At 39.0% G+C, this 15,599-nt stretch overlaps 1 protein-coding gene across 2 annotated transcripts in view; it reads right to left on the reverse strand.

Moving 5' to 3' along the window:
- UMAD1 (UBAP1-MVB12-associated (UMA) domain containing 1) overlaps positions 1-15,599 on the reverse strand; it is a 241,102-nt gene that overhangs the window by 216,484 nt on the left and 9,019 nt on the right. The window contains exon 1 of one of the 2 annotated variants that reach the window (XM_081243393.1): positions 9,489-9,540. The exons of the other annotated variant lie outside the window; for it this stretch is intronic. Within the exon in view, the coding sequence (XP_081099519.1) occupies positions 9,489-9,539 (51 nt within the window). The 5' untranslated portion in view covers position 9,540. Of the gene's footprint in view, positions 1-9,488; positions 9,541-15,599 lie in introns of those variants that run through there. 2 annotated transcript variants of the gene reach the window in all.

A 15,599-nucleotide genomic window follows, 5' to 3' on the forward strand; every position in this document is an offset into this window, starting at 1 on the left:
AGGATCCCACATGCCGCGGAGCGGCTGGGCCCGTGAGCCATGGCTGCTTAGCCTGTGCGTCCAGAGCCTGTGCTCCACAATGGGAGAGGCCACAACAGTGAGAGGCCCACACATCGCAAAAAAAAAAAAAAAAAAAAGAAATTAAGGAGCATGGACTTCCAGTTTGAAATACTGTGTTCATCCTCTCTCAATTTCTGAACATGCAGGAAATAATCCAAGAAATCACTACAAGTAAAACCAAAGTCAACAGATAACACCAGAATCTGGAAGGATCTCACTAGCCATAAACTGGACACTGGACTGAGGAAAGAGGAAAAAAACACCAAACCCTGTCCAGGTTTCTTGTCATGCCATAACTACCTTAAGCCTCATGAAACTAAGGCCACCTGAAAAAAGAAAAGAAGGCACTACAAACGCCCTCTAGAGTTGGTTATCTGATTCAGACACTCAAGGACTGTATTCATTGTAAAATTGTAGCCAAATGTAAATTCCCATCAGTGCAAATATCTGTGTTGGTGAGATTATTGTGCACTACCCCCAACACACACATACACACACACACACATACACACCCTCTCTCCTCTGTGTCCTCCCATCTTTGTACATTCAACTTTGTACACTCAGGCAGGGCAACAACTCTTAGAAAACAACTGGGAAGGAAGTTGAAGGAAACTTGGGAGGACACGTCACGTTCTGAGCTGCTATAAGTAAAGCAATATAAGAGACAGCAAAGAAAAGTTCCTGGTGGCAACAAGTGCCCCACATTTCAGTTTCATATATTCCACCCACCAGAAAATCAAGCAGGGAGGATAAGTAAAGATTTTATCTGAGCAAGATGCTTCTAGAAACTGAGAATTGCACCGGGATTTGTGTAGGTCAACCTGCCCTGAGTTGTAGATCGGAGTGGATGGTAAAAGAGCCAATTTGTTGACAGAAAACACATCTGGCAGGTTTCACTTTTTAAAGGAATAAAAAATGGAGAAGAAAAACACAAGCCATGTGAAAAAGAAAATATTTCAGTAAAGAAAAAGAAATCGCCTCTGAAATCCTCAAAGGCTGAGCTTACTGGATATAGTGATGGAGCCAAAAGAAAAGTCTGGAAATAGTTTGGCACCCTCAAGAGAGTACAAGGAGACATGGCCTGTATGAAACTGGTTAAAAAAAACAAAAACAAAAACAAAAAAAAACCCAAAAAACAAGGTTAGATGGAAAAGCAAAAGGAAAAGATGAAAAGACAAAGAATGAGATGAAAAAAATAAGATAAAGAGAAACCCATGCAAGAAAGAAATGAGATCAGAAAAGAACTGGTTGGTTTATAAGCAGGAATGTAAGACAATAAAGTTCAAACTCAAAGACTTAAAAGACTGGAAGAAGCAACTAACTTCTCAACCCCAAACAGTTAAAACTAAAACAGAGAAAGCCTTTGAAGGAACAACAGATGATTAAAATTCAATCTGGGTAAGGATCAAATCAAGGATATAGCCATCACACCTGATACTAAAGCCTCAGCCTGGATGAATGTGGCACTCAGTAAATTCTTAGGCTACAATGGGTCAGGAAAAAGAGACGAAAGGGATCGGTGTCCAACTGAAGCCTTGTAGAGAAAAGATACCTTCAAATAAATAAAGGGGGGGGGCACATTTAAGAGTGAAAGAGATGAGAAATGTAGCAAATCTAAGAGTTACAGCTAGCAAAAATTGTAGGTCTGGCTACAGATACATGAAGCTGATTATAATCAAATAGATAAGAAGCCAACAAAATTTTTGGAGAGTTGTGCTGCCAAATTGACTACAAGTCTGAATTAAAGGAGGACTTTGACTATTGGAAATTTACAACAATGCTGTAGACAGGAAGCTGCCAGAGAAAACTGCTCAGCCCCCAAGGAGGGTCTATTCTCCAGTGCCTACTTTGGTGGTAGCCAAGGAAGTTACTGGAAAAGGAAGAAACTTTGGGTGGAGTGCCTGGAGAACACGGGACTGGGGGTGGGGCTCTCCTGAGAAGCAGAATCTGGGCATAATTAATGAACATTCTCCAATCTAAGGCGGGGATCCCCCAAAATGCCTGCTCAGTGGGATTCCAGAATTGCTACCACTCGGTGACTTCTGTGTATCTCCCATTCCTCCCCTTTTTGGACGACAGTGGTTTGGGCAGTTATTTTTCCCAGTTACTGTAGGGGACAGAAGGGACAGACTGCTGGTCTTTTTAGTTCATGAAGTCTCTAAAACAAGAGGTGCCACATCTGGACCTGATGAAGAAATACTGAACTTAGAGCATGATGCTATGACTGAATGGGGCCATTTGGGTTATTGCCCTTGGGGAGGGGTGAGTCACTCTGTCTACCGTAGGGAGAGAGAACTGAGTATATGGTGACCACGGAATCATTAGGGCCATTCACTGGCTCTCCACCTTATATCAGGAGACATGTAAGAACTGCAGTTTTCTACCCTCCTTGGAGGTAGGTGCGGCCATGTTGCTTGCTTGGTTCACTGTGTAACATGCCATTAGAGTGCTATAACAAGGAGCTTTGTGGCCACAGAGAGAGGCCCTTTAAAAAGTGGGTCCTTTCTAACATATAAAAGAAAAGCCTTTAATAGAAGGACTCAAATTTCCAATACCTTTTCATGTCTGGCCACAAGACAGAAATGGAACAAACACAGAAATCACAAAAGCGGTTCTGATAAGTCATTCTCAAGCCCCCAACGTTTAGATTTGTTGTTATAAAAGCCAGACCAAACTCAGCTGTAGTGCCAGAATCCCTTTTGAATGCAAGTATTTTGTAGAGAACTTATGATTCAAATAATTAAGTGAAGCATTTAAGTTTTTCATGACCTAAAAAAAATCAAACTTAAACAATATACAGTCTTAAATAGGCTGCAGCAGGTTGCCAACAGTATGACTTATGTGGCAATGCATAATATTACAGTTTGTCACTTTAGAACATTATAAAATTCCAAACATATCTGAGTAGGAGAGAGAACTTAGGTTCCAAGAGTCAAGAAACATCCAGGCACGGAAGAAACAGGTCAGGAATAGGAAAAGGTAGTAGAGACAGTATAAAGAACTCAGAATGGCAGCAAAGACTAGTTTGCTACAAACATCCATTGGTAACTGCTCTAAAATGGTTATGAAAGTACCAGTCAACCTCGCACCTGTTATTCTGCCAACCTGACCATTGCCTTAACTCCTTCCTCTACAGTAGTCACCTCAAGATGTGTTTCCATGGGAACGCTGTGCCAATTTTACAGTAAAAGCCTTGGGATTCCCTTGCACCATCTATACTGCTGCTGACATTCATGATTCATTCCACTAGGTACCTAAGTAAGTCTAACCATACATATAGCTTTACAGTAATCTCCATGCATGAAAAGACCATGTCCTGAGACACTAAAATCTGTAATCAAATTATCTTTATACCATGATATTTTTTGTACCTTTGAAAACACACACAAGGTGGTATAAAAATTTATCCCAGTGGGACCGGCAATACCATTCTAATATCTTCCCACAGCAAGAAAGCTGCATGGTTAGGTCACCACTCTAGCAGCCAGATTTCCTTTCCCCACCTAAGACTAGAACTGGGAAAGAGAACGGGGGGTAACTAAAACCCCACTAACATTTGCTGAGCTCCTACGATGTGTCACGCACTGTACCTAAATGCCTTATAGACTCTATCTCCTATAATCTTAAAATCATCCCGCTAGGTACACATAACTATTCACAATGTGTAAGTGAAAGAATTGAAGTCGAGTCGGTTAAGTATTGATGCAAATGTATATGGCTAGTAAACAGCAGAGCTAGAATTTTAAACCAAGTCTTTTTGGTACCAAAACTGAATGCTTTTCATCAACAAAGCACCAAAGACAAGGAGCCCTTAACAAGACATTTGTGTTGGACTTTAATATTTCCTAATATTAGTGAAATACATTTGATTAATTCCATTTCTGTCTTTCTAAATCCGTACTTTCCCAAGCCTTGCTCAGCTCTGTGTTCTGAAGATATTTGCTAATTCCACAATATCCACGTTCCAGACTTTCACTTACTTTATATTTATATTTTATGAGTATTTATTAAGTGCTTAGGCCTGATACTGACCAGGCACTGCAAATGCAGCACTCAACTTATATTTACGGGAACTAATAGCAACCTGAAACTACCCCATTTTGGAGGCAATCCTGAGTAAAACTAAGGAATTTAGGAGCTCCATCCCAAAAGTGCAGGAGGCCTGGAACAGTCCTGCTGCCCCCGGCTGAGTATATGGGAAGACATGAGCACTCATGCTTCTGACTTACATGGCCTTGACAGTGGCCTTCTTCTGCCTGGGCTTATCAAGCATGTTCCAGCCTCATTTCCTTAGATACGATTTCAGTATGTTAAAAACTGTCTACAGTAAGCAAATTTTACATTTTATAAGTGGGTGAAATATCAAAATTTATTCTTAAAAATCCATTATCAGCCAGCAACAACACTCTTGCCTGGCTAAGCTGTGACCCAACCCAGAACGCCTCTTAATCCCCAAACATGGGAATCCTGGAACTGCTTCCATATGGATGGGGGATGAAGAGTTCACTGCCCAAGACACAGATTGGGAGAAAATCCTTGCAAATCACAAATCTGATACAGGACATGTGTCTAGAATACATAAAGAATTCTGAAAATTCAATCATGAGAAAACAAACCAATAAAAACTGGACAAAAGCTATTAACAGACATTTTCCTAAAGAAGATAGGTGGGTCTTCCCTGGTGATCCAGCAGTTAAGAGTCCACCTGCCAATGCAGGGGACACAGGTTCGATCCCTGGTCCGGGAAGATCCCACATGCTGCGGGGCAACTAAGCCTGTGCACCACAACTACTGAGCCCACATGCTCTAGAGCCCACGTGCTGCGACTACTGAGCCCATGCACCTAGAGCCTGTGTTCTGCAACGAGAAGCCACCGCAATGAGAAGCCCGCGCACCGCAATGAAGAGTAGCCCTCACTTGCCACAACTAGAGAAAGCCCACACGCAGCAATGAAGACCCAGTGCAGCCAAAGCAAAAAAAAAAAAAAGATATGTGGATGGCAAAGAGCCACATGAAAGGATGCTCAACATCATTAGTCAATAGGCAAATACAAATTAAAATCTCAATGAGATAACACTATATACCTATTAAAATATTTTATTAACGATTTAAAAGGCTTGCCATGCTAACTGTTGACAAAAATGTGAAGCAACTGGAACTCTTATACACTGTGGTAGGTGTAATAATATAGTACTGTGGCAGTTTCTTAAAAACGTAAACATACACCTACCATATGACCCAGACCTTCTCCTTCTAAGTATTTACCTAAGAAAAATGAAAGCATATGTCCACACTTGTACACAAACGTTATACAGCTTTTTTGGTAATAGCCCCAAACTAGAAAAAATCCAAATGTCCAACAACAGATAAAAAGGATAAACAAACTGTAGCATATCCATAATACTATTCAGCAATAAAAAGGCATGAAGGCCTAAGATACGCTATGACATGTATGAATCTCAAAAAAATCAAGCTGAGTGAAAGAAGCCAGACCACAAAACACTTCTAGGAAATGCAAACTAATGTATAGTGACAGAAAGCAGATCAGTGGTTGCCTGGGGAATGGGAGGTGCAGGGAGGGAGGGTGGGAGGGAGGAATTACCAAGGATCACACGCAAACTTTTGAGGGTGATAAATATATTCATTATCTTGATTGCAGGGATGGTTTCAGGGTATATAAACATGTCAAAACTCATCAAATTGTACACTTCCAACATGTGCAATTCACCATATGCTGATAATACCCCAATAAAGCTATTTTAAAAATTCATTATTAGCATGATATTCTAGATGTTATATAAATGTTGTAGTTCACAATTATTCGTAAAATTGTCTCAAATCTCTTAAACGACTCTGTGTGTGTTACAAATGCAGTCTTTGTACACAAAGCAAGATACTTCTTTCTCTATGCATTCACACAAAACTGAAAAATAAAAGGACAGTGTCTTCACTTTTAATGGCATGCAGACTGCATACAGAAAGCGACCCTGATCGCTACACAGCACAGATCCTACTGCTCTGAAGGAGGGCAGCACAAGTGATATATTTATTTTTTCCTATTATTCTAAGACTTACCTTTTAAGTGATATTACCCATGACAAAAGGATTAAGGTAACCTGGTTTTCTCAATTTGATCACCCTCTTTCAATTTCAACAGACTATTTGACAATATAAATATGTCAAATAAACTGAAATGTCTATGTGGGACTGATAAACAGCAGTCACTTTACTATATAAGAAAAATATATATACACACATTTTTTCTTCACATTGTGTCAAAATCCAATAAATATGTAAATTTCATAGTGCTGAAAAACTAAAATCCTGAACCATGTTTAATCCTCTTCTTCTGTGTGGTGGGTTGTGAATTGCATGGTTAGACAAAAGGAATACAAATTTAGATAACAAGTTTCCTAATTTCTTCCGAGAGATGCCAAAAAAAGACAATGGTCCCATACTTTTGATAGTTTTAATCTTGAAAGACAAGATTATATTACCCAAAACAGCATTAAACAGTATAAAACATTCCAGAAGACTCAATGAGAATGAGAAGAGCCCTGTTACACTTCACAAACAGGTAGCCTTGAGTTTAACTTCATCTGATGGGCACAGATATAAACCAGGAAGAGAAGGAAGGCCTCTCCTATAAGAAGGATCACCAGGAACAACGAACAGAGTGTTTCGGAGACAGCAGAGAGATTAACCTCACTAGAAGCATGGAGGTAAGCAACAGAAATGAAGACTACAAAAGAAGAGACAAATTATTAAAAGGGCTACTAAGTCAAGAAAATGTTAGAATATCCAGAGTGGCTTACCGGGATTCATTTAATATTATTTTCTAGTCTAGGATCTTGAGGAAAGTAGTGTTTCAGAAAGATTAAATTTAAAACAATAGGCTAGACAACATGGTTGGACCGAGTGATTATCAACTATGTGAAGTAAGCCAGAGAGAGAAAGACAAATATCCTATGATATTGCTTACATGTGGAATCCAGAAAAAAAAAATGATAAAAATGAACTTATATACAAAACAGAAATAGACCCACAGACATAGGAAACAAACTTATGGTTACCAAGGGGGAAAGGAGGGAAGGGATAAATTAGGAGTTTGAGATTAACATATATACACTACTGTATATAAAATAGATAACCAGGGCTTCCCTGGTGGCGCAGTGGTTGAGAGTCTGCCTGCCGATGCAGGGGACACGGGTTCATGCCCCGGTCTGGGAAGATCCCACATGTTGCGGAGCGACTAGGCCCGTGAGCCATGGCCGCTGAGCCTGCGTGTCCAGAGCCTGTGCTCCACAATGGGAGAGGCCACAACAGTGAGAGGCCCACGTACAGCAAAAAAAAAAGATAACCAACAAGGACCTACTGTATAGCACAGGGAACTATACTCAGTATCTTGTAATAACCTATAATAGAAAAAAATATCAAAAAGAAAATATATATATATATACATTATATATGTATATATATATATGTATAACTGAATCACCAAGCTGTATACCTCAAGCTAACATGACACTGTAAACCAACTATATTTCAATTAAAATAAAATAAAATAAAATGAAATAAAATGCTGGAGAGACTGATTGAGAGAGTGGAGCCACGAAGTTAGAACGTTGTAGAAAAAGGGACTGGACTATGGTGGGAGAAATTTGAATGAAAAAGAAGGGGTGTACAGAAATGTGAAACAGGACCTAGTGACTCTCAACTCTACAAAATACTGATGGAAAGGAATTACTAAAAGACGACTGAAGTTTCAAGCCTGAGGGAGTAAAGAAAGTGATATTAAGAATAAGAAAAGGAAAGTCGGAAAAGGAAATTTAAGAGAAGAAAAAAATTAACTCCATTTCAGACAAGTTTACATGTAGTGAAACAATGACTGGTCCAAATGGAAATATGTGAAATGCAGTTGGAAAAATAGGACATAGTGCTCCAATGAAAGGAGTAAGTTGGAATTTGGGAGCTGTTAGCATGTAAGTGGTAGCTGAAATTACAAACATCAGTGGTATTTCAAACTGAAAATATAGAAATTCAGGGATTGAGATCCTGATCTCTAACATCTCAAATTATATTATGAAAATACACCCCTTTAATTATCACCAAACGGATGTGTATACCCCCATTTCTTCAAATTTTTCAAAAACATACTTGGCTGTCGTACTGGGACTAAAATGTTAACTCGACTATATTGTTTCACATTTCAAAACTGCAGAAACAACTGGCCTCTTCAGTATAATCCAGGGGGGTAAATTCAAATGCCAGGCAGATAACTAAGAGTGAAACCAGCCCAGAGTGACACAAGAGTGAAGGAAAGTTCAGGCTTGGTCTAAAGATGGCACCTCTAGGGAGGGGGGAGATGCCCAGGGAGCCACGAGGAGGAGCCCTTCACCAAAACAAGGCTTGTGAGGAACCAGTGAAAGAGCTTTGAAACGTTTTGAGCTGGGAAAGCCTGGAATCAGATTTGCATTTGCTGTTATGGCCAAAGTAAAAAAAAATAATAATAATAATAATCACTAAAAAATTAGGACCAGGCTGAGGCTACGGTTAGGGCATCTTCCCACTGACTCCTGGCCACCACCCAAGATGGTCCCAATGCATCTAGGAACCTCTGGGGAATGTAAATTGAACGTGTAAGGTTGCCTCTGTATGAAGGTCCCTCCCTTTGATGCCTGTGTGTGGGACCATGGGCCTTGGCCTCAGAGCTCCTGCTCTCACTGTCACCCAGGCCTCTTGGAGAACATTTTAGCTGAAGTATGTGTTTTATACTATTTCATCCTTTCTAGTACTTTTTCTAACTTATTTGCTTTTTCAAAATGAAACTAGCAGGCTTTCTAATTATAAAGGTAATTTCTATTTTGTATGTGCAGGTAAGTGTTGTACATCCTTAGGAAAAAAATATGGAGAAACATACACCAAACCTAATAGTTGTTGTTACCAGGAAGCATGACCAGTTTATATTTAATTTATGGTTCTTTTGTAGTATTTGCTTTTTTCTAAGTCAAATATCATATATTGTTTTACAATAAAAAATATTAAAAAAATTTAATGATGTATACTTGATTTACAATCAAGAGAACTGTGTTATTATGTTACTGTGTGCTGTGTTACTTTCAGGTGTATAGTAAAGTGATTCAGTTTATATATATATTATTTTCAGAATCTTTTCCATTATTGAATATAGTTCCCTGTGCTATACAGTAGGTCCTTATTGCAATCTATTTTACATATAGTAGTGTGTATCTGTTAATCCCAAACTCCTAATTTATCCCTCCCCCAGCCCCTTCCCCTTTGGTAACCATGACTGTTTTCTGTGTCTGTGAGTCTGTTTCTGTTTGGTAAATAAGTTCATTTGTATAATTTTTTTAGATTTCACAAATAAGTAATATTATATGATATTTGGCTTTCTCTTTCTGACTTACTTCTTTTAGTATGATAATCTCCAAGTCCATCCATGTTGCTGCAAATGGCATTATTTTATTCTTTTTAATGGCTGAGTAATACTCCATTGTACATCTTCTTTATCCATTCACTTAGGTTGCTTCCATGTCTTGGCTATTATAAATTGTGCTGCTATGAACATTGGGGTACATGTATCTTTTGTAATTAGAGTTTTCACCTTTTCTGGATATATGCCCAGGACTGAGATTGCTGGATCAGATGGTAACTCTACAAAAATAAAGATTTAAAAAAAATTTTTTTTTAAGTATCTTTGGCAGCTCCAACCACTGTTCCATGAAGGGATGTGGGCCCAGTGTCACCAAGTCTGATTTTTCAAGACAAACTAGAAATCCAACTATTATGTAGAAACCTAGTTTTTAGATGATAGCATCAAATTCAAAAAATTTTTAAATACTCTGCAGACTGAATAAATCCTCTTCAAACTGGATTTGGCCTTCAGGTGTCAAAGTTTTAGACCTAGTTTAATAGCCTAAATCTAATCAGAATAAGGAAAAACTGTAAAAGGCTTCGGAATTTAGTGGCTATTACCGTTAGCACATCTGTCCTGGTTATCTCCACCTCTGTTTATCTGACTCGGTTATGTTACAACTCTGTAGAGGCAGTTGATAACTTGCAGAAAATTGATAGTCATACAAATAATCCCTATCCACAGGATGCAATAATGCTACCCTAGGGACAGTGACCAGTTTTGCAATAATTAATAAATTCAACATTCCCTTATTTGACTATACTGTGTGATGATACTTTGAGTTTTCTTTTGAACCAGTTGTAATATTCTACTAATTTCTTCCTTAACTGATGAGTTAATAAGTCTCTGACAGATTTTTATTTGTATGAAGGAGATGATTTTGTCCTCTTTTAAAGTGTATCCATTACCTTCAGACGACCAATTAGGATTACCCAAATATTCTCCCCCTGTTTTTCCACTCATCTGGGTTTTTTATCTTTGAAAGTTTGTGATATTGGTGTCATGGGTGAGAGGTACAGGCATCTAAGAGGATAAGCAAGAGGGGAGCCAGGAAAGACATTTCAATTGATGTCGCAGATGAGCTCCCAGAACAGTTTGAAGGCCAATGAATTAAAGCATTAATAGAAATTTTATTTCCGTCTCTCTGATTTTTGCTCAGAATCCTACCCGCCCCCGCCAAAAAAAAAAAAAAAAAAACCCACTCAGGAAAGAAAATAAAAACGAACTGAATCTTGGATCTACAGCTGTTTTCCAAACTGTAGGTCTCAACCCTTTACTGGAAATAAACTCAATTTAGTGAATCATGACCAGATCTTTGAATAGAATGAAATGGCCGGGGGGGGGGGGGGGGGAAGAGGAAGAAAAAAAAGAAAAGGAGAAGCAAAAAGCTTATCAGAGAGTATCACATGTGGTAAGTAATGTTTATGAACTTTTGCTTGTGGGTGCATGTACTAGGCCCTGACATGAAATGTCACGTTTCATGTTTAGGTTGGAGACAAAAAAGTTTCAAAGACACTAATCCTACTTTGGTGCTCACACACTCCCTAAAAGAATTTTGTAAAATCATGCGCTCTCTTGTACATTTTAAGTTGACATCTAAACCTTTACATTAAAAATTATGGAGAATGTAGTTTCTAGCATATTATATTTATATGTTGAAATAAAACAACTATATCATTCTTTTAAATTTATCTCATGTAATCTAAACACCACAGCATTTTAATATCCACCATCAGCCATTTTAAAATATATAAGCAAGTTCTTTCTTTTCTAACAGCAGGAAATTTGACATTGTTCTATTTTCTCCTTGAACTCATATTTCCATTTCATTTCCACTGATCTGGAGTAGCTCAGAGATGCCCTCAGAACTAGTGCAGCTTTTACAACAAACCCAGATGAATACAAAGCAATGGTGGCAATATCATTTTTAAGAGAGTCTGTCTTCTAATTTATCACTCCTAACCTTTTCACTTGTCACCTAACTGGAAAGTGGTATCATGAACATATATAACAGGCATTAAAAATTGAAGGTACATGATTTAATAAAACTCACTTCCCTATATGACTATATAGTTGCTTCTAGCAAACTGAGACATGTATTATTTTCAGCCAAAACAGAACATCTAAAATACTTAGAAAGTCGGAAGACCTCAAGCTACAAATTGATGATTATAAAGCATAGGCATGGGAGGGTTCTAGAAGAGTGCACAGGAGCTCTGAAGAACTTCACAGTATAGATTTCAGCAGGGGTGAAGCTGGGATTTTTTTCCTTGAATTTATAGTTTTTTACTTTTTTTTTTCTATTCTTACAGTTTAAATCCTTTTCTTATTTTACTTTATACTTTTACTTTATATTAAATTAAAGGCAGGAAAAGCTTTTCAGAAATGGGACGCATAGGATTCAAACATGAAATCCTTAAATATAATACAGGAAATCCTAGGTTAAAAGAGTACTGAGGGCAATGGGGGAGGGGGTTGTAGTTTATCACCGCAACTTGATGACTTTTAACACTTGGCTTTATTTGCCATGGGCAGCAACACCGGGTTGCATTTGATAATCTCAACAGCCAGCTACTCCTCATTCCCATGCAAGATACCTACAAGCAGGAACGTTTGCAATCTTAGTTGTCACCATAATAATAAAATCCTGCTATCATGGAAGCATTACATGATCTGGAATTATTAATTTTCTCTAGCAGAATTGCTTTTCAAGCACATGATAAAGTTATTTTGAAAAGTCACAAGTTGGCCCAAGAAAATTTTAGAATAGAACCTTCTTTCTTCTCAGATCCCTTTTCCATCATTGAAAATTGACAGTCTCACTAAGGTAAAAGAGACCTCAGACAATTTTACTCTCCTCCATTGCTCTGTAAATCATCACCCCCAAAGTCTCTATCAGAATCATCAGGGAAGTTTTGTGTAGTTTTGCTGCTGTTGCTGGATTTGGGGGTTTTGTTTTCCTTTTAATTAACTACCTTATTATTATTTTCAGAATCAAGAATGGCAGCCTGGGGCTTCCCTGGTGGCGCAGTGGTTGAGAGTCCGCCTGCCGATGCACGGGAGGAGGGTTCGTGCCCCGGTCTGGGAAGATCCCACATGCCGCGGAGCGGCTTGGCCCATGAGCCATGGCCGTTGAGCCTGCGTGTCCGGAGCCTGTGCTCCGCAACGGGAGAGGCCACAACAGTGAGAGGCCCACATACCGCAAAAAAAAAAAAAAAAAAAAAAAAAAGAATGGCAGCCTGGGGTTTTCCCTGGTGGCGCAGTGGTTGGGAGTCTGCCTGCCGAAGCGGGGGACGCGGGTTCGTGCCCCGGTCCGGGAGGGTCCCGCATGCCGCGGAGCGGCTGGGCCCGTGAAGCGTGGCCGCTGGGCCTGCGCGTCCGGAGCCTGTGCTCTGCAGCGGGAGGGGCCACAGCAGTGGGAGGCCCGCGTACTGCAAAAAAAAAAAAAAAAAGAATGGCAGTGACAAAGACTGACTGCTCTTTTCCACTACTGTCTCTTACTGATAAAATGAAAAATAGGATAGCATAAAAAAGTCTCCACTGAGAGGAAATCATCTATTACATTAGACCAGAGTTTCTCAACCTCTTCACTCTTAGCATTTTAGACCAGATAATTCTTTGTTGTCAACTACTCCTCTGTAGATGGGTGCGATCACCTAGTATGTGATGCATTCTAGTCAGAAGCCATCTTAATTTCAAGAGGTTTTATTAAAACAAACAAAAACTTCCCTCTTTTTAATGCAGGACATGCAAAAAACATTCTTTTTTTTCTAAAGAAGGATGTTAAATAGTGTGAAGAGACAGAAGTTTCAAAGATAAAGTTGCTGCCTTGGAGAGCTTATAACAAACCGCGCTTATAATTTATACCATTTTGGTCTCGTTCATTGACGAAGAATGTAATTTAGAGGCTTTAGTGTTATCCCGACTCCTCTAAATTAATGGTACAATTATATATTTTTACGTTTTAGAAAAGTTACAAGTATAAATCTATGTAACTGTCACACAAAATAATTTGATTTTGGCTTAAATAACACTGATACCTACCAATAAAATACTAGTTTCTAACCACTGTGTTCAATGTTGTAAATCTAAAATGAAAACACACCCTGAAAAAGACCCCAGGCAACTCTAACAAAAGCATCTCTTCACATGAAACAAATATCTTAGGTGATTTATTTAAATAGGTGATTTATTTAATAAAGTAGTAAGGAAGAACGAAGTAGACCAATTGTGAGATCACCCCTCTTTACAACTCTCTATAGCACAGAGAAACGGAGAATCAATTTAAAAAAATAAAGCATTATTCAGTGTGGGTCTTTAAATATCTCTATTTGCTCACTTAAATACATCTAACACACAACAGGAACCATTACATACATCTTCCAAAAAAACTCACTCCTCAATTGCCCATTAAAAATCTACATCATTCGACTTCCAGTACAATCTAACTGCATCATCAAAAGTATTTCCTTCCTAAATAAAAACAAACTTCTAAAATTCAGTCGTTTGTTCATTTGCTCACTTTTTAATTCATTCAACCAACATGTTTTGAAGGCCAAATACTAGCCAGGCACAGTTCTAGGCCCTAGAGAACACCACCAAACAAGGCAGTTTCTCCAAATCCAAGGAACTATCTAATCTATTTGCTGCCTCTTGGCCTGCCTCTCTACCACCTCTCACAAGGCCAGTGGGCACAAAGCATGGTGCTGAGTAAAACCTGTGTAAAACCAGCACAGGCCATGCAAGCGGCTAACAAGTTGCTAACAGTCTAGTCAAATATTGTTACCTGTCTGAAGACTTGCTTCAGACTCTTGAGTAAATAAGAAAGCTGACTGTTTCACCTCCTCCCAATTTTTCATCAAAATGCACATAAAGAAACACAAGAAAAAAACTGGCAATAACTATCAACCATATGCCAAAGTCTGAGTCAAATGTCCATGAACTCCACAATCAGTGGGGATTGACCAAGAAGTACAACTGACCAAGAGTTCATTACTGTGCTCTCTGCCACATGCTACATCTTCTGAAATCCTATCCAAGGATGAATGAATGAATAAGCAAATAGACAAGCAAACTATTACAACAGGAGAGTGAACCACGAAGATGAAGAAAGTATTTCATCCATCCCCATTGCCTGAACTTAATTCTAAAACACAGCTGTACCTACCAGAAAAAAATAGGCTGCCAGACATCCCACTGCATGGGAATTCTTTCTAAAGTCTGGCAAAATTGGATTCCCTCCCTTGACCCTCCCCTTCTCCTGGGAGATCTTCTACCTCCATTCAAAGATGATAGTTTTTGGCCTCGGCAAGCAACAGGGAAAAATAAGGAGGGCAATGGTTTATAACTGCCCAAGGAAGACTTTGTAAAACAGGGTCCCAGACAGAAAAAGCTCCATGAGCAGAACACAGGGAAGATATCTACTTTCACGTTCGAAGAATTACAAAATGCTCCTAATTCTCTAATTCATTCAGAGACCTCAACGGTCTGAGCCACGGAAGACTCAATCTCGGCCTGGCAGACCCACACATCATGAGTTTCTGTTAGCTACTTTGAACTGAACAAGCCAAGGAACGTGTGCAACCACCTGTCTTCCAGGACTAGACCCAGAAACAAGAAGCTGCCTGTGATAGAAAGTTCAGTGAGGAAGACGAAAGTAGCCCACTCCCCCAGTCTCTGCTTCAATGAATAAACATAAGGAATGGAAAATATAGACCAAAAGATCAAGAGGAAAAATATCTCCCTGACGATAATTTTCCACAAGAAACTGTTGAACAGTATAGACAACATCTTGGTAACACTCAAATGGTTGTAAGAGGACACAGTCTCTTCCATCCAGGCTGCTGAGCAGAGCTGGGCAAAACATACCGTCACCCAGATGCTTCAGGATTCTCACTCTCAGACAAGCCCACACACTTCCTTCTTTCTGGGGAAGCACGCTGGGGTTTTCTTCCACCTTTACTAACTTATCGTTCATCATCACTAAGATGTCCAGTAGATACTTTAGGACAATTTGCTCACGCTACCAACAGTTATAAGTTACAATTTATTATTTAAGTACTTAGTGTAACCAGGCACTGTGTTCAGGGATTTACATATGCAA

Source organism: Mesoplodon bidens, assembly GCF_964165515.1.
Source record: "Mesoplodon bidens genome assembly, chromosome: 9".
Taxonomy (NCBI): domain Eukaryota; kingdom Metazoa; phylum Chordata; class Mammalia; order Artiodactyla; family Ziphiidae; genus Mesoplodon; species Mesoplodon bidens.